The 25,516-nt window shown below is 49.3% G+C and overlaps 2 protein-coding genes across 9 annotated transcripts in view; one reads left to right on the top strand and one right to left on the bottom strand.

Annotated features, from left to right (window-relative positions):
• LOC102177672 (sterol 26-hydroxylase, mitochondrial) overlaps positions 1-11,646 on the top strand; it is a 40,548-nt gene extending 28,902 nt beyond the window's left edge. Inside the window, exons 2-9 of the mRNA XM_013972752.2 lie at positions 4,395-4,585; positions 8,775-8,974; positions 9,078-9,275; positions 9,424-9,596; positions 10,409-10,575; positions 10,783-10,864; positions 10,943-11,155; positions 11,290-11,646. Coding sequence (XP_013828206.2) covers positions 4,395-4,585; positions 8,775-8,974; positions 9,078-9,275; positions 9,424-9,596; positions 10,409-10,575; positions 10,783-10,864; positions 10,943-11,155; positions 11,290-11,409 — 1,344 coding nt within the window. The 3' untranslated portion in view covers positions 11,410-11,646. The remainder of the gene's footprint in view (positions 1-4,394; positions 4,586-8,774; positions 8,975-9,077; positions 9,276-9,423; positions 9,597-10,408; positions 10,576-10,782; positions 10,865-10,942; positions 11,156-11,289) is intronic.
• Positions 14,509-23,704, bottom strand: PRKAG3 (protein kinase AMP-activated non-catalytic subunit gamma 3). Of its 8 annotated transcripts, none has more exons than XM_013971635.2 (14): positions 23,644-23,692; positions 23,220-23,277; positions 22,595-22,750; positions 21,856-22,259; positions 20,893-20,974; positions 20,611-20,669; positions 20,467-20,512; positions 20,202-20,256; positions 19,870-19,996; positions 19,570-19,738; positions 18,434-18,471; positions 18,138-18,284; positions 17,554-17,784; positions 14,509-16,990 (listed from the first exon to the last, which is right to left on the bottom strand). In XM_013971635.2, exons 1-13 carry the CDS (start codon positions 23,677-23,679, stop codon positions 17,668-17,670), a joined length of 1,494 nt encoding a protein of 497 aa, XP_013827089.2. In that variant the 5' UTR covers positions 23,680-23,692; the 3' UTR covers positions 14,509-16,990; positions 17,554-17,667.

Here is a 25,516-nt window from a genome sequence, read left to right as displayed (position 1 = left end):
ATGGTCCTTGTGGTAAAGGGTACAGTAAGAATTGGATCATGGTCCTCTCCCCAGGGCACTCCAGGCCCTCAGGTCTTGGGGCTGGTGGGGTGATCTAGAGAGGCCCAGGGACGGGCTGAAGGCTGGGGCTGTGTCCTGAAGAGCTCCTGAGTCCTTGCAAGGGCCGCCCACTGGCTGGGCCCAGGCTTCAAGGCAGCAGTGAACTTCTCCCCCATCCCCACCTCTGCAACCTAATGGCAGTGGCAGTATTCATGGGTCACAATCCATGTAGGCCTCAGAAACTGGACACTGCCATGAAAGTAACCTTCATCCAGCTTCAGGCTTTCCATTCAAGTTTCAAAAATAGGTACAGTTTAGATTGGTTATCTGCTCCTAGGAGGTGATCAGAGGTCAGGGTTAAGTTGAAAGGACATTTCACGTCACTACCTCAGGTCCACCTCTGTGGTTGGGGCTATTTTCAAAGAAGGGCGATTCTTGTGAGCTGGTTGGTATGTGCTACAACAAGTATTCCTGTTGATCCCATACAAATGATTGTCTCCAGTTAAGTGAAAAGCCTGAGGGCCAGCTCGGTCCTTGGTACCTGGCTCCCTCAGTGATGACAGCTGGGCTGAGCCTGGGAACCTGGTCCTGAAGGCGCCACCAGCTGAGAACCGCTTCTTCAGCCAGGAGTGGGCACTGGCGGGAGGACCCAGTGAGCCCACACAGGGACCCCTTCCTGTTAGCCTGAATCTGAGAGAGTGAAAGTTGAGCCATGACCTTGCCCTTTTTTGTCAGAATAGAGAATAACATTTGTCTTGGTGGAGGTTTACAGGTGACCTGACTGTGATCTGACCTCAAGAACAAAGGATCTGACACCAAGAAAATTTTTTTTGGGGGGGGAACAACTAAACCATGCCCTAGGCTTCCCAGGTGGCACTAATGGTAAAGAATTGGCCTACCAATGCAGAAGATATAAGAAATGTGTAGTTCGATTCCTAGGTTGGGGAGACCCCCTGGAGGAGGACATGGAAAGCTACTCCAATATTCTTGCCTGGAGAATTCCATGGACACAGGAGCCTGGCAGGCTACGGTCCATAGGGTTGTAAAGAGTCAGACACAACTGAGCAACTAAGCATGCAAGCACAACCATGCCCCTCCTTCTCCTTCATCTTTCTTATAAAAGGGCTTTGCTGAAAGCTTTCAGGAAGTTCAGGGTTTTTAAGGCATGAGCCACTCACTTGTCTCCTTACATGGCCCTGCAGTAAGCCTTTCTCTGCTCCAAATTCTGATGTTTTGGTATTGTTTGGCCTCATTGTGCATTGGGCACACAGACTTGCATTTGATAACAGTTTTTCTGGCTTGCAGACAACTACCTTTTTCCTGTGTACTTAAATGATCTTTGCTTGGTGTGTGTGTGTGTGTGTGTGTGTGTGTGTGTGTGTGTGTGTATGTGCACATACACAGAGAACTCTCTGATATCTCTTCTTAGGAGGATACTTACTAATCCTACTGGATCAGGGCCCCACTCATATTTAATCATACTTTCTTAGATGTCTCTTCTTTAAATATACACTGAGGGTTGGGGCTTCAACCTGTGAGTTTTGGAGAGATGCAAACATTCAGTCCATAAAAGATGCTATTATAATTATCTATTAGAATTATTCTCTTAATTTCCTTTCCATATTATCCTTCCAGGCTTTTTCAAATTAATGCCTGCCCCAGTGGAGCCACTGTTATCAGTGTCCTATGTATCCTCTCCCCTGCTTCCTTTCTGACTCTGTCTCATAAGCTCTGTCTTATCTGCAGCTTGTTATTCTTCCACTTGATTCGTTGGCAACTGCTAAATATTTACTGAGTGCCTGTAATGTGTTTATCACTGCTTCTAGCAGTAGGGGAGGTATAAAGAAGCACAACATGGTTCCTGCCCTTGAAGACTTTCAATTTAGTTAAAGAAACAGACATCTACATCTACAAAACAATTTGGGAAATGAACTTCCTTGGTGGTCCAGTGATTAAGACTTCACCTTCCAGTGCAGGGGGTATGAGTTTGGTCCCTGTTCGGGGAACCAAGATCCTGCAAGCATCTTGGGCAAAAAACCAAAACATAAAATACAAGCTGTATTGTAACAAATTCAATAGAGACTTTTTAAATGGTCCACATAAAAAAAAATCTTAAAAAAAATTAAGGAACCGTTTATAAGCATAAGTAATCCAATTCTTAACTATGTGGCTCACGCCTTAGGATGTAAATAAACTGTGAAAGAGTAGGTCACAGCAGTATCCCCAGCCCCTAGATCAGTATAGGAGGAACAGGATATGAGCTCAATAAATGAGTATTGGATGAATTTAATACTGTCCATCTTTGGAATTTCACTTGGCGGAGGCTAGCCCTCTCATTCATCCTGGAAGATGATCCCCAGGGGACTCTGGTCTGCAAAGGGGCATTTAGATAGGACCTATCTGAGAACGCTGGGGCTCTCTAACTGGTTCAGGTTACGGCTTAATGGTAGGCTCACAGACATAGCACACATCTCTCAGCAAGTATTCCGGTGTCTTTCTAAAATAAGTTCTTACATAAATAGATCCTCGTTAAGTTCCACCGAGTAAACTAACTGAGAAGAGGAGTATGAAGGAAGAGAGAAGAAAGCAATGTCTAGGCATGGGGGAAAATGTCCCAGAAAATTCCAAACCAATAGCCAGGAAGTGGTGCCAGGAGCTTTGGATTCCAGGCAAGAAGTGGTGCCCAAGCTTATTAATCTGGTCCTTTAAAATATGATTTTTTTCTGATTCCAAGATGAAGGTAGAATACTTGAAAAACAAATCACAGTATAAAGAAGAAAGTAAACTATCTATAAACCATGATTTAGAGATAAGCATTGTTTGCATCGTTATATAAAAACATTACATGTCATTTTACGTGAACTTAACAGAAGGAAAAGAAATCAAACTTCAGATAAGAACCTAGTATTTAATGAAAACAGTAAGACCCAGTAAAATTGATGATTCTATGGACTATGAGTTCTATAATTTGCATAATAGATCTCTTCTCTATAATTAAAAAAAAAGTTAATTTATTTTATTTTGGGCTGTGTCAGGTCCCAGCTGTGGCATGAAGGATCTTTGTGGTATCTTTCAGTACAATGGGCAGGCTTCTCTCTAGTTGTGGCACACAGCTTGGTAGTGGCGGCAAGTGGGCTCAATTGCCCTGTGGAATGTGGATCTTAGTTGCCAACCAGGGATCAAACCCGTGTCCTCTTCGTTGAAAGGCAGACTCTTAACCACTGGACCACCAGGGAAGTCCCTTGTCTCCATAATTATAATGTTTCTTTTATAGAAACCCTTTGGACTAATTTTGATATTGGAACACTTCTGATCCTCTTAAAACATATTCAGTAACAGATTATGAAAGATGAAGTACTTGGGAAACCACTATGTTTCATTTTATTTCAGTTTATATGTGTAATTTAGCTAATAAATTTAATCTTAGTATTTCTGGATTTTTTTAAGTTTTACCTCCCCCTGCCAAAACATATTGTTTTCTCCCTTATTTTCAACAACTATAAAAACATCATTCATTGCAATGTCAATTTCACAGATGTTATGTGTCTCAACTGTCAAGTGCTTTAGAAATTCTGAGATAAAATATTGAGAATTACTTTCCTTAACACAGCTAATAAAATTTTTTATTAAAAAAATTCACGCCACATAGTTTACTTCATACTTACATCTTGATTTTCTCATTCAGCTTCTTATTTTTCCTGGTGTTTCTAACTGTATTTCTTTTTTCTTATTGGTTATACGAGATGCTTATCTTCTCGTGTTTGGAAGAAAACTGCAGGAAATTTAAATGCCTTCTATGACAGGAGGTACAAGAGATTCAGGTTGGATCCCTGGGTTGGAGAGATCCCCTGGAGTAGGAAATGGCAACCTGCTCCACTATTCTTGCCTGGGAAATCCCCTGGACAGAGAAGCCTGGCAGGCTACAGTCCATGGGGATGCAAAGAGTCAGACATGACTGAGCAGCTGAGCACACACACATGAAGAGGCCATAGACATTTTCCTATACTTCACTAAGGGCTCAGTTTCCCTAAAACCCTGGACCCCCAATACCTCAGCCTACTCCAGTTTACCAGGTATCTCATTTTCCCAAAATTTCATTCCTCTAAGACCTCAGTTCCCCCAGTTCTGCCAGCTACTCGTTGCTCTCAATACGTTAACTCCTGTGTAACCATTTTCTCCAGTGTTCTCCTTTTAAGACTACAGGCCATCCCAGCCCCTACCTCCTACACAGTGAGTTTTGCCCAGCCCACCTGCTCCAGTGTGGCCATGGGACATTTCCTCTATCCTGTTTGTCCTCTCCAGGAAGTGCCTGCTTGCCTAGGCCATGATGATTCAGCTTTGGTTGAACCCCACAGGTGCTGACCAAGGCCAAGTACGGCCCAATATGGATAAACCGAGTAGGGCCTCAGATGCACGTGCACCTGGCCAGTGCCCCACTCCTGGAGCAAGTGATGCGCCAAGAGGGCAAGTACCCAGTGCGGGACGACATGAAACTATGGAAGGAGCACCGGGACCAGCAAGGCCTGTCCTATGGGCCCTTCACCACGTGAGCTGGGGCCGGAGGGACTGGAAGAGGGCCCCAGAGGCCAGGCCCAGGAACGGTGGCACTGGGCAGCCAGAGGATAATGCGCAGAGTAGGATCTCCCTGTGTCTCCCGAGCCTGAGTCTAGAAAAAAGCCTCTGTGTCTAGAAAGTGGTGGTTGGGTTGGACTGAAGCCCATGGACAATTCATTGGCTTTTCCACTAATATATCCTATGACTATGACAAATGAATAATATACCCTCTTTAGGCTTGTGTTTCTTATGTATAAAATGGGAAGCTTAAATTACAGGATCTCCAAGGTATCTTTTAGACCTTTCAAGCTCCATGATTCTGTATTATGGTTGAAAATCTATTAACTCAAATCGTACTGGGACATATTTAGTTATAGTTGAAAAAAAATAGCAGCATCATATTAGTTGGGAGGGCTCAATTTAATTTTAAGAATATTTTCCAAATTATGTATTATATACTTGTTGGTTATAACTTTCATGGATGCTCTCAACACAAAGAGATACGTGTAGGTTTTAGCCTCAAAGTCATACCGAGAAAAGTTAAGATTATTTTGGCAGTGACACATTGAAAGATGAGCTGAGTATATTATATATTCAAATACCAATTAAGGTAAATAATTGAGAATCATTGGTGATAAACCATTCCCAGTGCCACAACTTGTAATTGGGTATATTACAGGCTTGTTTTTGCTATAGTATGTTAAAAGAGCTTCTGAAACAATGAATGGCTTTTTATTTTCCCTAGTTGTCTGACATCCACATTTCTAAAGTCATTTTTTAAGCGATTAAAGTTAATCCAGGTGGTTGAAATAATAGCAACAACACTGATAATAACTAAGTGTTTATGACATGCCAGACATCAAGCTAGTCTCTTTACATTTATTATTTCATTCTAACCTCACAACAAGGCCAGGAAGTAGATAGTATTATTAATCCCCATTTTACAAATAAAGAAACTGAGGCCTAGAAGGGTTTGGTTTTGGCACTACTTGCCAGAAGTGACACAGTGTAGTGATATAGATATCTCTGATTCTGGAATGCAAGGACCTACTGCCTTGACATGTTTGGAAAGGAACAGACTGGTTGGAAGGTTCATTTTCTATGTCTTTGATGCCTGTATATTCATTCTGTCATTTTATAGCTTTCTCTTTTCCTGGTTCCTTCATAGGTGGGTGGTTTCAGAACTCAATTCCTGGGTCCTTTTTTCTAAGTTCTGAGAAGAGAATAGAGAATGTTCTTTAAGAGCTGTTTAGCCTGATATGTGACCTCGAGGGCAAGATTTGAGTCTCAAGGATGCTGTACAATATTTGAGACCCAAATCTTGCCAAGAGAGTAAATCCTTAAAGTTTATTTTTTTATGGTGACAGATGGTCAATTCAGTTCAGTCGCTCAGTCGTGTCTGACTCTGCGACCCCACGGACTGCAGCATGCCAGGCTTCCCTGTCCGTCACCAACTCCCAGAGCTTACTCAAACTCACGTCCATCGAGTTGGTGATACCATCCAACCGTCTCATCCTCTGTCGTCTCCTTCTCCTCCACATTATAGTCTTATTATGGTGATCATTTTGCAATGTATTCAGATGTCAAATCATTACATTGAAACCAATATAATGTTATATGTCAATTATAAATCAATAATAATAATAAAAGATTTAGGTCTCAGTTTTTTACCAGGTCAAGCCATCACTGGACTTGATGGTTCAGATTTAGAACTGGAGCTAAACGTGTGTGTATATAAATATATATATATATATACACCCCTTTGTGATCTATTATACCCATTTCGTCTAAAGCCAGTTTCCTAAATATGTTATATGTGTATTTAAGAGCTATTTTGCTAACCTATGAGACTTTTTTGTTTTAACATATATATATATTTAAAATCTCATTTTCTGAAGCATCGTTTCCCTAAGAAATATTTTAACAACCACAGAAAGGTTCTCATTTAAGTTCTGCAAATCTGTTCCTATTGTTGGAAGAGTTTTATTCTTGGAAAAAGCACCCAAACCTGAAGTTCCAATAAATAGGTCTGTTCTGGTTTTCATTTCTTTTCTAGCCACACTTTTAGTTTACCTTTTTGCAGTTTTCCGCAACATAAGATGTCACCAGTGTAAAGAACCTGCCTCCCAGTGTAAGAGACCTAAGAGACAACGTGGTCAATCCCTGGGTCGGGATGATTCCTGGAGGAGGGCATGGCAACCCACTCCAGTATTCTTGCCTGGAGAATCCCATGCACAGAGGAGCCTGGTAGGCTCAGTCCATGGGGCCATAAAGAGTTGGACATGACTGAAGCAATTTAGCACACACACCAATATAAGAAAGAAAACTCCTAGGGTTTGAAGTTCATTTATTTATTTATTTAGTTTGTTTTTTAAGCTTCATTTAAGTAAAATACATTTTTCAAATTTATTGAAGTATAGTTGGCTTACAGTGCTGTGCTGTGCTCAGTCACTCAGTCGCATCCAACTGTTTGCAGCCCCCTGTTTTGTAGCCCGCCAGGTACTTCTGTCCATGGGGATTCTCCAAGCAAGAACACTGGAGCATGCCCTCCTCCAGGGGATCTTCCCAAACCAGGGATTGGACGCAGGTCTCCCACACTGCAGGCAGATTCTTTACTGTCTGAGCCACCAGGAAGCCCAATAGTTCAAAATAAAATACCTGATTCTTGCCTTAATACTTGTAAATGTTTTTCTTTTTAAAAGACCTTATGAATTTTTAAAATTCAAAAGTAATATTTATTGTAAAAATTCCAGTAATAAAATATTGTCTCCCTACCCCTTGGTCCCATCCCATCCTCCTAAATAATCCTGACAATTTGGTGTATATTCTTATCTTGTTTAGTCGCTAAGTTGTATCCAACTGTTTGTGACCCCTGAACTGTAGCCCTCCAGGTTCCTCCATCCATGGAATTCTCCAGGCAAGAATACTGTAGTGGGTTGCTATGCTCTGCTCCAGGGGATATTTCCAACCCAGGGATCGAACCCGCATCTCTTACATCTACCTGCATTGGCAGGTGGGTTCTTTACCCCTACCGCCACCTGGGAAGTCGTATATTCTTCTCTGTGAGCATACAGATATGCATGTAGATATATAGGGTTTCCTCTCTTCCTCTTAAAATTTTACCATGTTGTACTTATTACTCTACATCTAGCTTTTTAAAAATTGACCCATACCCAGCTTGCTTAGGAAAGGTAACAGGTTTGGGGGACTGCTGAAGATGGGAACATTAAGCCCCTGAATGGGAAGTGTGTGTCCATCCCCATGAGCATCCCTGTCTAACCAGAGTGAGGACCCAGCTACCTCCTGCATGGCTATGGCAAGAGGACCTGGAGCATCAGCCAGATAATGCTCTCCATCTCCTTGGCACCTTGAGCCTAGCAGAGCACAAAGTTCCTCTGAGCACCTCAAGAACCCTCAGTTGCTCTCTTTTATCTCCCATCCTCGACACAGAGGGACCAGAGCCACTGTAGCTGCCTAGCTCATTTCACATACAGAAGATTACAGAGTTGTGTCATCCTAAGATAATCACAGTCAACATTCATTAAGTATCACGAATTTGCCAGGCACCAATCTAAACACATTAATTATCCTACTAAGATAGGTGCTCTTATTATTCCCATTTTACAGAAGGGAAACTGAGGCACAGAAGAGTTGAGTCACTTGCCTAAGGTCACTCAGCTGACATCATCTGACCTATGAGTTGACCCTAGGCAGATTGGTTCAGAAGGCTTCCCAGGTGGTGCTAGTGGTAAAGAACCCGCCTGCCAATGCAGGAGACATAAGAGATGGGGGGGGGGTCAACCCCTGGGTCTGGAAGATCTCCTGGAGGAGGACATGGCAACCCACTCCAGTATTCTTGTCTGGAGAATCCCTTGGACTGGAGGAGCCTGGCTGGCTATAGTCCATAGGGTCTCAAAGAGTTGGACACAACTGAAGCGACTTAGCACTAGCACGGCACAGGTTGGTTCAGATGCTCACCTTAACTACTTACTTTATGCTGTTAGTGAAACTCTGAAGTTTTGTGATTTGAAGATTCTGTCATTTGAGAGCTTGTGATTCCATAATTCTAGGTCTAGGAGTCTGAGATTTTCCTCAACTCTGTAAGGGTCTCAGGGTGGGAAGATACCACCTAATCCAGTCCTCAAATACTGACACTGGTATCACTCTTCCGTCGTGTGCAGGATGGGAGAGCAGTGGTACCGGTTGCGCCAGACTCTGAACCAGCGGATGCTGAAGCCAGCCGAGGCTGCGCTCTACACGGATGCTCTGAATGAGGTGATCGATGACTTCATGGATCAACTGAAACAGCTGCGGGCAGAGAGTGCCTCGGGGGACCACGTGCCTGACATCGCTCACCAATTCTACTTCTTTGCCTTGGAAGGTACTCTGGTGGGGAGAAGGGCCGGGTCGGCGTGTGTCAGGGGTAGGTGTGGGTTAGGGATAGGCTGTACTCTCCCCTGATGATGGCCGCCATGTACCTCCAGCTATTTCCTACATCCTATTTGAGAAACGTATTGGCTGCCTGGAGCGCTCCATCCCCAAGGACACCGAGACTTTCGTCAGATCTGTCGGGCTCATGTTCCACAACTCTCTCTTTGCCACCTTCCTCCCCAAGTGGACTCGTCCCCTGCTGCCCTTCTGGAAGCGGTACCTGGATGGCTGGAACACCATATTCTCTTTTGGTGAGGAGTCCAGGGGAAGAAGTGGGGGCGTGGGTCCCAAGGTCAGCGCAGTAACAGCCCCCAGTACTCTCTCCCAGGACTTTCTCCCTCGGTCCTTGGAGAGCATGGCTTTTGGCCGCATCCTCCCGGTTCCCCATTGTCCCTGTAGGAAAGAAGCTGATTGATCAGAAATTGGAGGAGATGGAGGCCCAGCTGAAGACAGGGAATCCAGAGAAGACCCAGATATCTGGTTATCTGCATTTCCTGCTGACCAGCGGACAGCTCAGTCCTCGTGAGGCTGAGGGCAGCCTGCCCGAGCTACTCTTGGCTGGAGTAGACACGGTGCGTGAGAGGGGCGGGCGCGGAGGCCAGGGCCTCCCAGCTCTCATCCTGGGCCAGTTCCCCACTATCCTCCACCTGAGCCTGACCTTCGTCCCTCCAGGTACCTGCTTCTCTTTCTGTAATGTGGATTTAGAGCTGGAAGGAAAATGGGGGTCATTCAGCCTCACAGAGGTGGGCCAGGAGTGGTTCCAGTGTGAGGGATTCGCTCACTCCATGGAGCCTCTCTGACAGCTGGGAAGTTTCATCTCACACCTAATCTACTCCTTCATGCTGTCATCTAAGCAGAGAGTTGAAGAGCTTGCCCATAGCACCTTCACAGTAGGGCCTCTTTCATGTGCTTTTGTCCTGTTGGGTTTCTCCGTTAGTCTCCTATGCTGTTACAGTGTGATTCTCTATCATATCGGTCCTTATCCTGCGTGAAGCCACGTTGAGCATTGGAGAGAGGGTCCTATAAACCCTGGAGTCCAATCCTGCTGTATAAAAGTGTTAGTCGCTCAGTCATCTCTGACTATTTGCGACCCCGTGGACTGTAGCCCACCAGGCTCCTCTGTCTATGGGATTCTCCAGGCAAGAATACTGGAATGGGGTGCCATTCCCTTCTCCAGGGGTCTTCCTGACCCAGGGATTGAGCCTGAGTCTCCTGCATTGCTGGCAGATTTTTTTACCATCTGAGCCCTCAGGGAAGCCCTGCCATACTCGAAGCAATTTAATTTCTCTCCCACATTTTACAAACATGCAAACACTTCCCGCCATCTAACTGGGCCTCTTTCCTAGAAATCCCTGCTCACTTCATCTCTTACTGTACCTCCCAGACATCCAACACGCTGACGTGGGCCCTGTACCATCTTTCAAAGAACCCAGAGATCCAGGCGGCCTTGCATAAGGAAGTGGTGGGCGTGGTGCCTGCTGGGCAGGTGCCCCAGCATAAGGACTTCACCCGCATGCCCCTGCTCAAAGCTGTGCTTAAGGAGACCCTGCGGTAGGATACTGTTCCCAGGAACTAGGGTCTGTGTGTGGAGGGGAGCTCAGAGACAGGAGTGGGAAGTGGGGGGCTGAGGGACTGTGGCCAGGGTCAGAGATGAAATGGGAAGAGAGGACTGGGGGACCAGAGGGGTGTGGCCGAGAGGGTGGGCACTCTGACCCTCCATGGATCCAGAGGCAGGCCTGCACTTTCTTTTCCCTGCAGTCTCTATCCTGTGGTCCCTGTGAACTCCCGAGTTGTCGTGGACAAGGAAATTGAAGTTGGTGGCTTCCTCTTTCCCAAGAACGTGAGTGGGGCTGGAGAGCCAGGGTTCCCGGGGGCCCCTCCCAGACCTACACTGATGTGCCACAACCTGTGTGTGCAGACCCAGTTTGTGCTGTGCCACTACGTGGTTTCCCGGGACCCTGACATCTACCCTGAGCCTGACAGCTTCCAGCCCCAGCGTTGGCTAAGGAAGAACCAGCCTGATGCCCTCAAAACCCAGCACCCTTTTGGCTCTGTGCCCTTTGGCTATGGGGTTCGGGCTTGCCTGGGCCGCAGGATTGCAGAGCTGGAGATGCAGCTGCTGCTGACAAGGGTGAGTGGGGAGAGACTGGAGGGGTGTGTGGGCCAGGGAGGCTGACGGGGGAGTGAGGCACGGTTTGGGGCATGCTGAGGAGGGCGGTGGATGGAGGTCACAGACTAAGCGCCCCTGTGCCTTTTATGTCCCAGCTGATCCAGCAGTATGAGGTGGTCCTGGCCCCTGAGACGGGGGAGGTGACGAGTGTGGCTCGCATTGTTCTGGTTCCCAACAAGAAGGTGGGCCTGCGTTTCCTACAGAGACAGAGCTGAGCTGAGCCCTTGCTTCCCCACTTTCCGGGCACACAAAGATGGAGAGAAAGCACATGCCAGGCGCCAGAGGTTGGAGAACCTCAGGGTGCTTCCTGCAGAACCTGAGCTTTTGCTACTTTGTATCATGTTGAGCATCTCTCTCAAATGAAAGGCTGCTGCCATGGCACATTGCTAACCCTGAGGGAAAATACTGAATAAAGGGTTTTTATCTCATAAAATAAAGATCTCATAACTGGAGATCTTTGTCATTCTTGTTGACAACCCAGCATCTGAAGCTCTTTCTGTGGTTGAGGAACACGCTCTCTCACTTAGAAAACTTGGTGGGAGGCAGAGCCGCCTCCCTCCATGGAAGCTGAGCACATCCTATGCTTTCCCAGGCCTCACAGAGAAGTCTTGGCCTTACCTAGCATTGGCTGAGGCCCTATCCGGGCAGAAGCTGCCAGTCCACTCCCCGGGCACAGAGAGGACACCATATTTTGAACAGAAAGTGCTTAGATACAGACAGTGAGGTCACAAAAATGGTTGGAAGAGCTCTAGGATAGGCCTACAGGAATGATTCTAGGGGCACCCCTGGGGAGGCTCATCAGTCCAGGAAGCCACACTCAGGAGGATGGGGTTTGGGAAACTCACCACGACTGTTGGCCCCAAAGCTACTCCATGTCTCCCAGGTCTGTGCTGACCAAACACCAAAAGAAAAGATGCCCCCTCCTCCCAACCACCCTGACAGCAGAAGGAACAGGAGCTGCAGAGGGTGGTCTCTGCCTCATGAACACCTTTCAGATCTCCTGCATACAGCTAAGAGGCAGAGCCTAGGTCCTACCTGGAACTCCAGCTCTGAGACATTCTGGGGATTGTAGTCTTTAATTTTCCAGCCCCTTCAGTACAGGAAGCCAACTAGAAGGAAAGTAGGTTAGCATGGAGATCCAGTGCCCAGAAACACAAGCCTAAAAAATCAACTAATCCCAGCCTCAAGGAAGCCCAGCCACAGTGGGAAATTTCTGCTGAGTCACAGAAAGCTGGACTTTCTTCTGTCTGTAGGGATTTGAGTTTGAGCCTATTAAAACACACACACACACACACACATCATTGCCCTGATTAACATCCTTCCACGGCTCCTCTCAGTCCTGAGGCAAGGTCTAAAGTCCTTAAGGTGGCTTAGAAGGCTGGTGTTCCAGCAGCCTGCTCTGTGCACTCGCCCACCACCTCCACCCTTTCCACAGCGGCCCCCAATTCCTTGTATTTCCCCCGAGCACGTTCTGCTCTTTCCAGCCTCAATACTTGGTACTTCATGTCCCGTCTCCTTGGAACACCCTCTTCACCAACTGGCGTACCGTCTCAGAGAACTTGCTCTTCCTCAGGACTCAGCTCAAATGTCACCGCCTCTGCAAAGCCTTCCCTGACCTCTCTGGGCGAGCGGGAACACTTCCTCTTGTGCTATCCCCTGTCCACCCATAACAGCAAGCACTCGGCATGTTCCCTGCATCCTAGGCCTGACTGTCTCCCCAGCCAGCTGGGAACCCCACGGAGGGCACAATCCCACTGTCTGACTCTGTGTCTAGCATAGAGTTAATCAAGGTAATGAATAAATGTTGAATGGACTAGGAGGAAGGAAAGGAGAGTGGAGGCTACAGAGCTTTCCATATTAAAAAGAGAAACCTGGAGAGAACTGAGTGGGGATGCTTGATTACAAGCCCATGGCTCTCAAATCCACCAGTGCAGGGCTTCACCAGTGAGAGCTCTTTGTAAATGTCCAGGATGGGGGCTGGGCACTGAGGGGGCCAGGATCTCTGCACAAAGTCGACCGGAGCAGACTGCTGCCTTTCCCAGTAGGCTGCTCCTCCAGACCACCACAGGTCAGCTGCCCAAACCACGGGGACCCCTCAGTGCTCACAGTTTGGGTCGAGGGTGGAGGGGAGGAGGAAGTCATGTGATGTGGCTGGGACTGAGGTTTTTAGCAGCTGCAGAAGAGTGTCAAGGTTCATGGTCTGTGGCTCAGTTAATGAATTTATAGGCTAATCTCACATCAAAATCTGTGAAGATCTGGTATATGTGTAGGTTAGAATAGTATTCAGCCATAAAAAAGGAATGAGGTACCGATTCATGCTACATCATGGATGGACTTTGAAAACGTTATGTTCATGAAGGAAACCAGACACAAAAGACCACATCTTGTATGATTCCATTGACATAAAAATATCTAGAATAAGCAAATCCATAGACAGAAAGTGAGCTAGTGGTTGCCCGGAGAAGTGTGTGGGGAGTGACTGCTAACAGATGCAGAGTTTCTTTAGGGTGATAAGTGTGTTCTGAAATTGGATAGTGGTGATGTTTGCATGACTAGGTGAATATACTAAGTACTGCTGAATTGTACCCATTGAAACAGTGAATTTAACAGTATGTGAGTTACATCTCAATTTTTAAAAATCTATAAAGACCAGTTTGGTGAGATTATTGTAGAAATAGCTGCCCCTGGAAGTTATATCTCCAAAGACACCACAGAAAACTGAGGCAGCAGTGCCCTGCTGTACATCTGAAGGGCCTAAAATTCAGTCTCTAATCAGAAATCAGAGATGGAGAACCGAGACAAGAGCTCAGAGGATGGGTGATGTAATGATGTCCTCGTGAGGCTGAATCAAAGAGCAGGCTATATCCCCTTACATTTTGGTAAAGTGTAGGCACAGCCTCAGAGGCTTCCCTCTGCAAGTGACAAGTGACAGGTTGTGTTCTAAAAGATGAGCTGAAATGCTATTAACGTAGCTGTGAAACCTTGCCCAGAGTTTGCTACTGGAGAGTCCACAGACACAGCTCTGGGAAGAAAAGTGTCAAAGACTCCTACTCAAAACAGGAAAAGACAAAATTCAGTATGGGCATGGTCAGAAGCTGTCTCTTTATACTTGAGGTTCTTTATATTTTTAAAATTTTATTTTAATTGAAGGATAATCGCTTTATAACATTGGGTTGGTTTCTGCCATACATCAACATGAATCAGCCATAGGTATACATATACCCTTCCCTCCTGAATCCTCCTCCCACCTTCCTCTCCATCCCACCCCTCTAGGTTGTCACAGAGCCCCGGCTTGAGTTCCCTGAGTCATAAAGCAAATTCTCACTGGCTGTTTATTGAAATATGCCTATAGAAAAACAAATATGGCAGTTAGCATACATGAAGTTCTTTGGCTTTTCTTGGGAATTAAAAATGGCATCTCTCAGTTTATGTTCCATCTCATAGTGTGTACAAGACACTTAGTGTAAATGGAAAAAAAATTACTTTCTTTGTCAGTGATTCATTCAAATATATAAAATACCTTTTGGATACAATGTTGTAAATAAACTCTGCTTCGATTAAAAAAAAAAAACCCATAAGGCTTAGAAAGCATTCACAGGGATTTCCCTGGTGGTCCAATGGTTAAGATTCCATGCTTCCAACGCAGGGGACCTGGATTTGATCCATGGTCAGGGAACTAGAGCCCAAAACCTACAACTAAGACCCAGCACAGTCAAACAAATTTGAAAAAGAAAAACACACACCACAGGATAGATGTGATATAATATGTGGGCTCTTTCCCATGCAACTTTCTCTCTGGAGAGTGAAAAACCAGGCCATCAGCCCTGGTTTGAGCCATGTGGGCATTGCCTCAAAGACGGACCCTGCTACACTCATCCTAGAGCTGAGCAAGACAGCTCTTCCCAGTTCCCCCAAGGACACTCACTTGAGACAGTGCTGAGGGCACCCCATCCCATCCTCCCACTTGAACCCAAGACCCAGGACCTCTCTAGGTGGGACCAGAGCAGAACCAGCGCTGATCCACTGGTTATAACAAAACCGGAAATGGAAGTTGAGTGTCTATGAGAAAATGCCTTCACTTACTGCCTGACTCATCAGCACAGATGGCCCCACTCTGTTGCTCTATTAGGTAAACAGGGTAGGATCATATTCTAGAAACATTAGCCTCCCCACACCCCCCACCACCACCGCAACAGCAGACCTGCAGTGTCTGTTATCACAGGGGAGGGGGGACACAGCAAAGCCCAGCCTGACTCAATGGGGCAGATGGCAAGAACTCAGATGCTTACAGTGCATTTGGAAGAATATGTGACAGGCTAGAGCAAAAGGCCCCTGCTTTCCCCAGCTGCATAAAGATTCCACAGGCTGGTGGGAGTTGAGGAAGCAAAGAGACTATAGGCAGGAGGGATGAGAAAAGGGCCCTGATGAGGGTGCAGTGTCTGAAGTGAGAGGGGAGTATGACAAACACCTCAGAGAAGTTCAGAGACGAGAAGGGTAGGAAAGCCCTGGGCCCCATGTTTCCCAGATAGAGGCTGGGAGAACAGGAAAAGTCAGGGTAGACCAGACCACTTGCTGCCTGTCTCAGCAGGTGGGCTTAGGATGGCCCCACAGAGCTTCCTGAAGTCTAGAGGGGTGTGGGACCAGGAGCTCGAATGTCCTCACACCCCAGCAGGCAGACCCAAAGAAGCTTCATGGTTGGGAGGGAGGGGGCACCTAGCAGGGCCCACACCCACTGGTGATCAACCAAGGGACAGTCACATGGAAATGGGGATATTTCAGCAGGTGCTGGCATGGGTGGATGCTTGATGGCTGAGAAGCAAAGTCTTACATCCCAAGCCTCCCCCATCACTGAACTTAACCCTAAGAAAAGGTGGGAGGGGAACCCCAAATTGACTGAGATTAATTTCTACCACTTGGTGAAATGGAGTTCATAAAAGAAGTTACATTCAGTGTTAGAAAAATTATATGTTTCTTATAGGTTAGAGTTTGGGGTCTGAATTGTACCCAGTACATAAGTAACTAACATTTTCTTTATAATTTTGTTATAAACAAACGATGAAAAAGACATTTCGGTGGAATAACACTCCATAAGCAACAGAAACGCCGCTTGCAGAGTTTGTCAATTACAGATTTTCCTTCGGGTCTTTGAATTCAGAAAGGATGGCGGGGGTTGCGGGGGGGTCTTGCCACGAGTTCAGATCAGATGACCATAGCATTTTCTGAGTGAAAATGATAAAATCTGAGTTCATGGGCTGTTTGTTTCCTTTTTGTTGTCTCAATGGTTCATCCTCAGTAATCCAAATGCAGGCCCTCCCTGGGAACTGAGAACACTGCTCGATGGTGAGAGCTAAGGCTGAGAATGGAGAGGGAACCCCACTCCAACCGGCAGCTCTACGAAACTGCTGCTCTGTGGGGCCCTGCAGGCAGCCCTGAAATGCAGTGCTGGGGGAGCAGGAGGGCAGTGACAAAGTCGGGAGGAGCCGCTGGGGCAGCTTCCATGGGGGAAGCACAGCTGGGGCTCCAGGAGCTGGGGGCTTGATGCCAGGTAATCCAGAAGCGGAGGAATCCAGAGCCCCTGCCTGAGGGCTCCCCACCCCACTGGGGCCAGGTGGGGGAGAGCAGCGTGGGTGGCACGGAGCAGTCAGCCCTGGGGTAAACCTAGTGCCTCTGATCCAAGAGCTCCGGGCTTGACTCAGCTGTTCTCTTTAATTTCATCATTCACGGTAGACTGGGCATTCCTGAGGGCTTCTGGGAGCACAGGCAGGGCAGGGGGCAATTGGGGAGGGCTAGAGAAGCCTGTGAGGGAAAGAGGAAGACTAAGTAAGGAGGGGAGGTTGCCTTTCCGATAGGAGAACCTCAGTCTTGCCATCCTTTGCCAAGCAGGTGGAACCTGTGCCCCCACCCTCTGCAACCCCCTGGCAAATGTGCTGCCAGGAAAGAGTGTGAGATCATGTCCAGTGGACTGCGATGATTACTTAGAGAGACAAGCTCTCTCCTTTCAGCCTTAGTTCTTACTGGGTGTGGAAATTCCATTCAGCCCAGGTTTAGTAACTGGCTCTCTCCCAGTGGAAGCCCAAGCAGGCGGAAATTGAACGGCGAGAGGGCAGGTCAATTTTTCCGGGGCCCCTGAAGTCACATCGCTGCCCTTGCCTTTACTCTGGTTCCTGTGCACCCCTCTTGTGAGGGCCTCCTTCCCCTCAGCTGAGAACGGGACAAAGCAGTGGCCTTGCAGTTTTCATGAGGCTGCTCAGCTCCGAGCTGGGCCCCTCCCCTCCTCAGCAGGCCCCAATCTGAGATGTGTGTTCCCAGGGGAGTCTGAGGGGCTGGGAATGAGGTCAGTAGTACAGAGCAGAGCCTACCTGAACAGGAGCAGAACCCACAAAAGGGGGTGGTGGAGGTGAAGGCCGAGTCCCGGCTCCCTTCACTGGCTTCCAGGTGTGGAAGGTGGCCCGAGCGTGAGGACTGCGATGTTCTCAGGCCCCGAGGGCGTCGATGCCAGCAGGGCTGAGCACTAGAGCTTGGAGGATGTCGGAGAGGGACACCACGCCCAGGAGGTGCTGGGTTTCATCCACGAGCACCAGCCGGTGCACCTGTGGGTCCACAGAGGCTCAGTGAGGGGGCGGCGCCATGTGGCTAGAGCAGCTGATGAGGTTGACACCAAGAATCAGGGACAACAATTTGACATAACTGGAAGAGCAAGAGAGTGTCTCCTAGTAAGCTAGTGTCTCCTAGTTAGCAGGAGCTCTGCCTGCCCTGAGGTGGTCACTGGCTGGGGCCCTTGGCCCGAGGGCGCCAGGGACAGGCGCCGTCGCTGGTCAGTGTGGACACCGAGAGCTTGGCCATGTGATGGGAGCATGGGGCCTGATGGATAGAGCGAGCTGGAGCTGCTCATGGGAAGGCTGGCCCCATGTGCTGGGAGCGAGTCTAAAGGGGCGTGGGGTACCTGCTCCCGGGCAATCCGGTCGATGACTTCCCCCAAGGTCTCGTGGGGCTGGCAGGAAAGAACTCCCTCCAGACACAGCGTCCTCCGCCTCAGTGCTTCTCCCACGCTTATGTCCAGGTGGTTGTATGTTTGTTGGGCTGCCAGGTGCTGGGCAGGGAGGGAGCAGCACTCTTCGTCAGCCCTCCCCCAGGCTCCAGCCCCTCAAAGCTCAAGGACCCCATGGTCATCCCTATCCTCACACCACAGCCTCCATGTGGCACCCCCAGCACTTACAATCCATCCCCCCAGGCACTTACAATCACATCAAAGCGGGAGTAGAGGCCCACGACCTGTCCTGCAGGAGTTGGAGGGGCAGGGGGGAAGGTGAGAGAAAGACAGGGGAAAGATTCAGGTCAGAACCAGGATGCTGTGCAAGGACCTAGCGTAGGCTTTCAGAATGAACTCCTCAACATCCTCCGCACCCCTCCAGGTTGCTGGCTTTATAAGGAGGCATCAGGCTGCCACCACCCTGAACCCAGGGATCAAACAGTGTCTCAGAGACGGACACTCAACACCATGCCTCCCAATGTGACAAGATATGAGTATGTGGCATCATTTCTGAGATAGTCTAGCCACAAATATATAGCCTGAATCTGGGTGAGCCTTTAGATCTAATTTTCAGTTTATAGGAAACACAGGAACAGAGGACCAATGTAAAGGCCACCTGCAGAAAGCTAACAGGCAGACCTCTGGAAATGGGACATGCTGTAGAAACCAGGCTTCCCATCATCAATACCATGAAAATTAAGCGGGGAAGGAACTGTTCTAGAATAAAAGACACTTAAGGGATAAAAGAAGCAAATTCAAAGCGTAGACCTTAATTGGATCCTGATTTGAACAAATCGACTGTAAAAAAAAGAACTTTTGGGAAAAACAGGGAAATGAGAGTTAGGACAGGATTTTAGATAACATTAATACATTATTTGTAATTTTGTCAGGTGATGTAGGAAATATACTTATTTAAGAGAGGCAGATGAAGTGTTGCGGTGAAACGACATGATTCTATACTTTAAATTACTTCAGCATAAAAAAAAGAGGAAGAACCGGTTATGGCAATGTGTTAATAGTTAATCCAAGTGGATCCATGAGGTTCATTACGCAGTGTTCTCTACCATTTTTATACTTTTGAAATTTTTCATAATCAAAAATAAAGTAAAACGTTTCTTGAGAGCCAACTTCATTATGCTAATTTTTAACTTTGAAGCAGTTTACAGCTGATTCTCAGAGCAAGAACCTGATGTCTGGCTTAGAGAGGCTAAATGATTGATCCAAGGCTCAAAGCAGGCAGAGACTTCCAGCCCTGACTCCATCCTGGGTCCCAAGCTTAGGCCACATAGACCCTGGCTCCCCGCAGCCCCACCCCAGCCAGAATCCCCATCCTGGGTGTAGGTACCAGCTTCGTTGATCACCGGCAGCGCAGACACGCGCCGGTCCACAAAGATGTCCAGCGCGGTGAGGATGGGTGCCGTTTCCAGCACCACGGCCAAGTCTCGAAATGTGCCAATGCCCAGATCTTGGATGGTGCGGGAGAGGAAGGAGGGCCGGGGCAGCAGGGTGCCCTGCTTGGGTTGGAGACAGGTAGGGTTCAGGGTGGAGTAGCCCCCAGGGGGCTCCCAGCTGCTCCCTCCCAACCCCTAGGGCAGAAGCCTTCTCTGCCCCTCTGGTCGTCCCCTGAGGCTGTGCCCAGGCTCACAAAGATGTGCAGGAACTTGAGAAGCCGTTTGTGTGTGAGGATGTGCAGCACGGCACCTGAGACTGGGTCCAGGACCGGCAGGCGGTGGATACGGTTCTTGATGAGGGTGTAGACAGCTTCGAACAGGCTGCAGAAGTGGGAGTGATGAGGCTGGGGCTGCCTGGGGAGAGGTGACTTTATCCCAGCCCCGGGGAAGGAGGACAGGGTGCCGAGGCTGCCTTATCTGCAGTCCACCAAGAATGAGCCCATGACTTCAGAACTGATTAGCTGGCAAGGGGGCGGGAGGTCTGTGCAGGGCAAGGAGGCTCAAGTGGTTGTTTGGGGATGCTTACCTGTCACTGGGAGAGATGGAGACCAGAGGCTTGAAGCAGCCTTGAAGGTAGATCTCTGCAGAAAAGCAGAGTCAGGGCAAGGGTGCTGGCCACCCTGTCTCACCCAGCAGCCCCCAGACTATCTCCCCTCCTTTGGGCCCTCTGAGCTCTCTATTATCCTTCCCCTGGCCCCTCCAGGAACTCCCCTCCGCCCATCCTCTACCCCAGGTCCTTGGCCCCACACACCCTCTACACGGCCCCTTTGCAGGACCCTTTACCCACTCACCCCTCCAGGTCTCAATCTTGTGTTCTTCAATCTCATAGATCTGGACCTAGAACATCAACAGAACTCCCAAGTCAGACGTGGGCTCCCTGAACTCCCTCTGCCCCAGTCCAGAGGTGCCCCCGGGACCCTGAGCCCACTCCTCACCAGGGGGGACCGGTAATAGCGATGCAGAACCAAGATGAAGTCTGTGATAGTCAGCATCCCTGTGGGGGTGGGAGAGGGGAGAGAGAGGAGTGGGGTTCACCCCGGGCCCTGTGGCAGAGGCAGGTGCAGGGCTCAGCCCCTTCTCCATCAGCTGGTCACAGCTGTCCCACAGATGGGGGTCTCCCAGCCAGCCTGTTCCCCCCAAGCCAGGGCCCTGCCCCAGAGCTCAGCCCCTGAATCGCCCCACAAGGTCCCCCTTTTCCCTCCCCGGCCCCTCCTCACCCACGAAGCTCTGCTTCTTGCTGTCCCATAGAGGTGCAGCCCGGACGCCATTGGCCACCAGGGCAAAGAAGGCCTTCTTGATCTGAGCCACAGGGAGAACAGTTGAGGGTGAGTTGCTCACCACCCCTCAGAGTCCCCTGTCTTGACCAGGGGCCTTCCAAGGGGTCTTCTCACAGCCCCTCCACTCCAGGAGCCTGCCTGCCACTCGACACGACCCTCGTGGGCACGTTTGCTACAAAGATAAGGCTGCAGGTGCCCGGGGGCACTAGGTGACCCCTTAACAGGCACACCAGGGCGTAGGAGACAAACCTAGTATTTCTACACCAAGGTCCAAAGTGTACAGATGCATACAGGATAATTTGTGCCAATCTAAATACTAGAGGTGTAATTCTCTGATATTTACAAAATATTTTTCTGTAAATATATTTACATTGACTCATTTTGGCCTCATCTGAGGCAATACTATCCATACGTGCTAGTTGTAGCTTCGTAACACATATCAAAATAAATGCAAAGCTACTAAATTAAATTTTTTTTTTTTCATATACCGCTAGAATCAAAGTGAACCGTGGGTCATAGATATACCTTGTTTCTGTTCTACACTACAGTCTGCTGTTCGATACACAGCAAGAAAGAAATGCTTTCTATACAATTCTGGGTGTGAAAAATGCTCCCAGTCATCCTGGATTGGCCCAGGAGTCCTCTGAAACTTGTAGGGTAAAGCAGGCATTCCTGTCCCCATTTTAGAGATGAGCGAAGTAAAAAGACCTACCCCAAACCCTATAGATACTGAGTTGTAGAGCTGAGATGACAATTAGGGGGTGCACACAGAGAGCAAAAGCTCCCCTTCCCTGGTCTCCATGGTGCCAAGAAGGAATTCTGGAAGGGACATGTAGCTGGGCAGGGCTGGCAGGGGATCCTGGGGGCTGTGAGTATGCAGGTGGGGCAGAACGGCGGCCTCACCTGTAGCATGGTGTCGAAGATAACCAGCTTGGAGCTGGTTGCCATGGCGTCGTAGCAGGTATGCTCCTGCATGAAGTGCATGTAGACCTGGGCCCCTGGCTTCCGCAGCTCATCATCCCAGCCAAGCCTGAGCACCGGCACCTGGGGGGGCGGGCACTGGGCCGGCCTCTCTTCCACCAGGCCGAGCTCATCCCCCCACGCTGCTGGGGCTGAGAACTCTATGCCCAGATCCAGACCGTCTGTGCTGGAGCCGGAAGCGGAGGCTGTACAGTCAGCGGGGAGGCTGTCTCGCTCTGTTGTGGGGGTGCCCACCTCAGACAAGGGATTGGCTGGGGCCAAGGGTGTGGCCTTGGGCAATGTGGCCTCCAGCCCAGTGGACTCAGCAGCTGGCCTGGACTGGGGACCTGTTCAGGGGGAGAGAACAGTAACTCCATCTTCCAAAGCATGTTCCCATCTGTTGTCTCCTTCATCCTCAGAGCAGCGTGGGAAGCCTGGATGCAGAGGTCCCCATTTTGCGTGTGAGAGAGCCGAGAGAGTCACACCCGAGGGTGGCTCTGTCCTGAGCTGGCCTTGCTGGGCCCCTGGATCAGCATTGCAGTTGCCCTCTCTCATGTGGGGAAACAGGCCACAGGATGTCATGCGTCTGTGTTATGGAGGGATCCAGGGCAAGGCCAGCTCCAGTTTCGGGGACTTCCCACTGCGCCCAGTCCCATCTCCCCAGAACTGGCCATGGCCTCACCTCCCTCCAGGCCTGGAAGCTCCCCTTCCTCTACATCCTCCTGGCTTGTCCATCTTGAGACCTTGGTCCTCTGTTCCCCAAGGCTTATTTCTGCATTGGTGGTCATGGCTGGTGATGGCCATGAAGTGCTGTCTCCTTGCTCTAGGAAGCTCATCTCTGGAAGGGGGAATGGGGCCTGTTTGGTTAATGGGAGTAACACAGTAAAACAATTGAAATGTTATTAACAATAATATTCCACATTTGCAAACGTCCAAAGGTCTTTTTCTCCAGTGTATTTCTCATTCAGACCTCATAGCAGTCTTGTAAGGGAGGCACTAGTATCATCCCTATTTTACTGACAAGGGACCTGAGATCAGAGAGGTTAAGCAATTTGCCACAGATCACACAGCTAGCACGTGATAAAGTCAGGAGGCTCCAAATCTTCAGACTCTAGATCCACCCCCCTCCTTTCTTCTTCTGAAAGAGGAAGGAGGAGAGAGGGAAAAGGAGGAAGAAGAAGCAAGTAGGAACAAAGAAGGAAAAGAAGACAGGCTAGTGGGGTGGCGGAGATTGGGAGCCTAGAGACGTGGGAGGAGAGGAAGTGGAAGAAGAGGCTGGGCCCATAAGGAGGGGCAGCCCCACCTACCTTGATGCTCGGGTCCCCCAAAGCTGCTCCAGGAGGGGGTCTGTGTGAAGAAGAGTGACTGAAAGGGTGGGGAGAACATCCTACACTCAGAACCACAGGAGCTGCCCTTCCCGCCACACATACACAACCACACACACCCCCACAAACACTCAAACACCCACCCCCCCCCAGGCACACATAAACACATTCAACCCACCCAGACACTTACATACACTCAGAAACTCGCATATTCAACCCTCTCCAGACACACACGGGCACATAGACTCACACCAAGGATATACACATGCAGACAGCCTCCTGCTCCTATACACAGAGAAAATCGTGGTCAAACACATCCACATGCACGCACATATCCATGCGGCAGGGTGCTCTCAGCCCTGTGGCCTCAGCTGCCCCAGCTCCCAGCCCCCCGGGACCCCGGTACCCTGGGCAGAGCGTGCTTCAGCTCGGCGGGCTCCATGAGCGAGTGCGCAACACTGTATCTGGGCAGCACTATTCTGGGCCCGGCCCCTGGCACCCTGCCCTCCCGGATCAGGTTCTCTCTGATTGGGTGTCGGGCACTGGGGAGGAAGGGGTCCACCCGCGCAGCTGCTCCAGCCCTGAAGCCTGGGGGCTGCTGGGGAGGTGAAGGGAGGGGTACACTTGGAATCTTGATGCCTGGTTCTGTGTGCCTCCTGCGTGTCCGATGATGGGAGAGAAGGACCCTGCTGTGGGGGGAGGGTGGGCGCTGGCGTGGGAGGAGGGGGTCTTTTAGAGCCCTGGGGTTTCTCCTCTGAGAGCCCCTCTTATCTTTGTCAGGTGCCAAAGGAGGAAAAACAGAGGCAGTTGAGCTGAACGCTCTTCCTTGTACAAACCTGGGTCATGGGTGGTGCTGGAATTAGAAAGGGCAGGTTGCAGCCGGCTAGCAGGTTGGGGCTAAGAGGTTTGTGGTGGTACTGAGAGAGTGGTCAGTGTGTGCCCAGATGTCACTATTCAAGTCCCAGGGGCCCGTTCCCTAGGTGAAGGAGCTGGAACTGGATGGTTCAGGCAGGTGGGGAGTCCTGAGAATCACCTTGACGGCGTGTGGTGGGCTTGCACTTGTCTCCAGTGTGACAGACACCTGTTTGTACCAGTGGAGGTAGATCCAGGTGCGCAGGAGCCACTGTCCCCTCGTTCCGCTGTGTGTGCTGTTTCTACGTCTCCTGGGGCCAACAGGATCCCAGCTGGTTCTGGTGGCTGCCCACCCACCCCCCCTTCCTTAGCATTCCTGGGGCCTGAGTCAGCGTCCAAATTGGGAATGCTGACCCAGCTGCTCCAGCTCTCCTCTCTGCCCCCCTCCCCTTCTTCTTCTCTTTCCAGCCTCTTCCATCCCGATCTCACCATGGAGTGAACGGATGCTCCGTAATGGGTTACTGGATTTCTTGCTGATTTAGTGAACGTATTTCCCATCATCCCTCAAAGCCCCTGTACTGCCTATGGGGATGGAGGAGGAGAACAGAGCCAGGAAGAGGCTAGCCTGCCACGTGTGTCTTGGTCAGTACTGGGGATGAGAGTGTGCAGTTCCCCTTCTGCAGGGCCCCTGAGGCTTGTTCCTGTTTGGTCCCAGATGATGGAATAGAAAAGGCACAGCCAATGGGACATTTCAAATGGGGGAAAGGTCACGTAGACCATCCCTGGAGATAGGTGGTGCCTCAGTCCTGTAAAGCCCCATCCCCTTATTCTCTGGACACCTTCACAGCCAAGCCAGATACAGAACATGTGCAGCTCACACCACTGCCTTCTCCTGCAATACCTCATTCTCCCCTTTTCCTCAGACATATTTCACCTGCAAGACCAGAAGCAGGGGCTCCTCTTCCAATAAAGTCTCCCTTGAGGCATCACCCTAATTGTGGTCGTTCAGTCGCTCAGTCACTCAGTCGTGTCCTACTCTTTGTGACTCCATGGACTGCAGCACACCAGGCTTCCCTGTCCTTCACCATCTCCAGGAGTGGTAGTTTGCTCAACCACCCTCATGCACTGATGCTATAGCCATGCTCTGTGTGCACATCTCAGTGTACACTGGGCTGGCACTCACATAATTATTCACGTGTGAATGTCTTTTATCTCTTAGTAAACACTGGGTACCTTGATGACCACACTATGTTGGTTGGATGTGAGGGAAAATCTGTTTTGGTGTCAGATTGACCTTGTTAAAATTCTTGTTCTGCCATTTGACCTTGGAAAGCATTGCTTGTTTTCTCTGAGCATGTTTCCGCGAATGTAAAATGAGGATAAAAACATTCTGTGCCAGACACTGCCAGTTGCCTCCTAATAACTCT

The sequence above is a fragment of the Capra hircus genome, chromosome 2 (assembly GCF_001704415.2).
Source record: "Capra hircus breed San Clemente chromosome 2, ASM170441v1, whole genome shotgun sequence".
Taxonomy (NCBI): Eukaryota; Metazoa; Chordata; class Mammalia; order Artiodactyla; family Bovidae; genus Capra; species Capra hircus.
The sequence above is the reverse complement of the archived record's forward strand: the minus strand, read 5'-3'. Positions and strand labels throughout refer to the sequence as shown.

Coding starts and splice junctions, on each gene's coding strand:
- PRKAG3 (XM_013971629.2), bottom strand. CDS start 23,406: ATGTGTTTATGTGTGCCTGGGGGGGGGTGGGTGTTTGAGTGTTTGTGG. Junction 19,997..20,201: donor TCCATCTCTCCCAGTGACAG/GTAAGCATCCCC, acceptor CCACTTCTGCAG/CCTGTTCGAAGCTGTCTACA. Junction 19,739..19,869: donor TCAAGTTCCTGCACATCTTT/GTGAGCCTGGGC, acceptor CTCCAACCCAAG/CAGGGCACCCTGCTGCCCCG.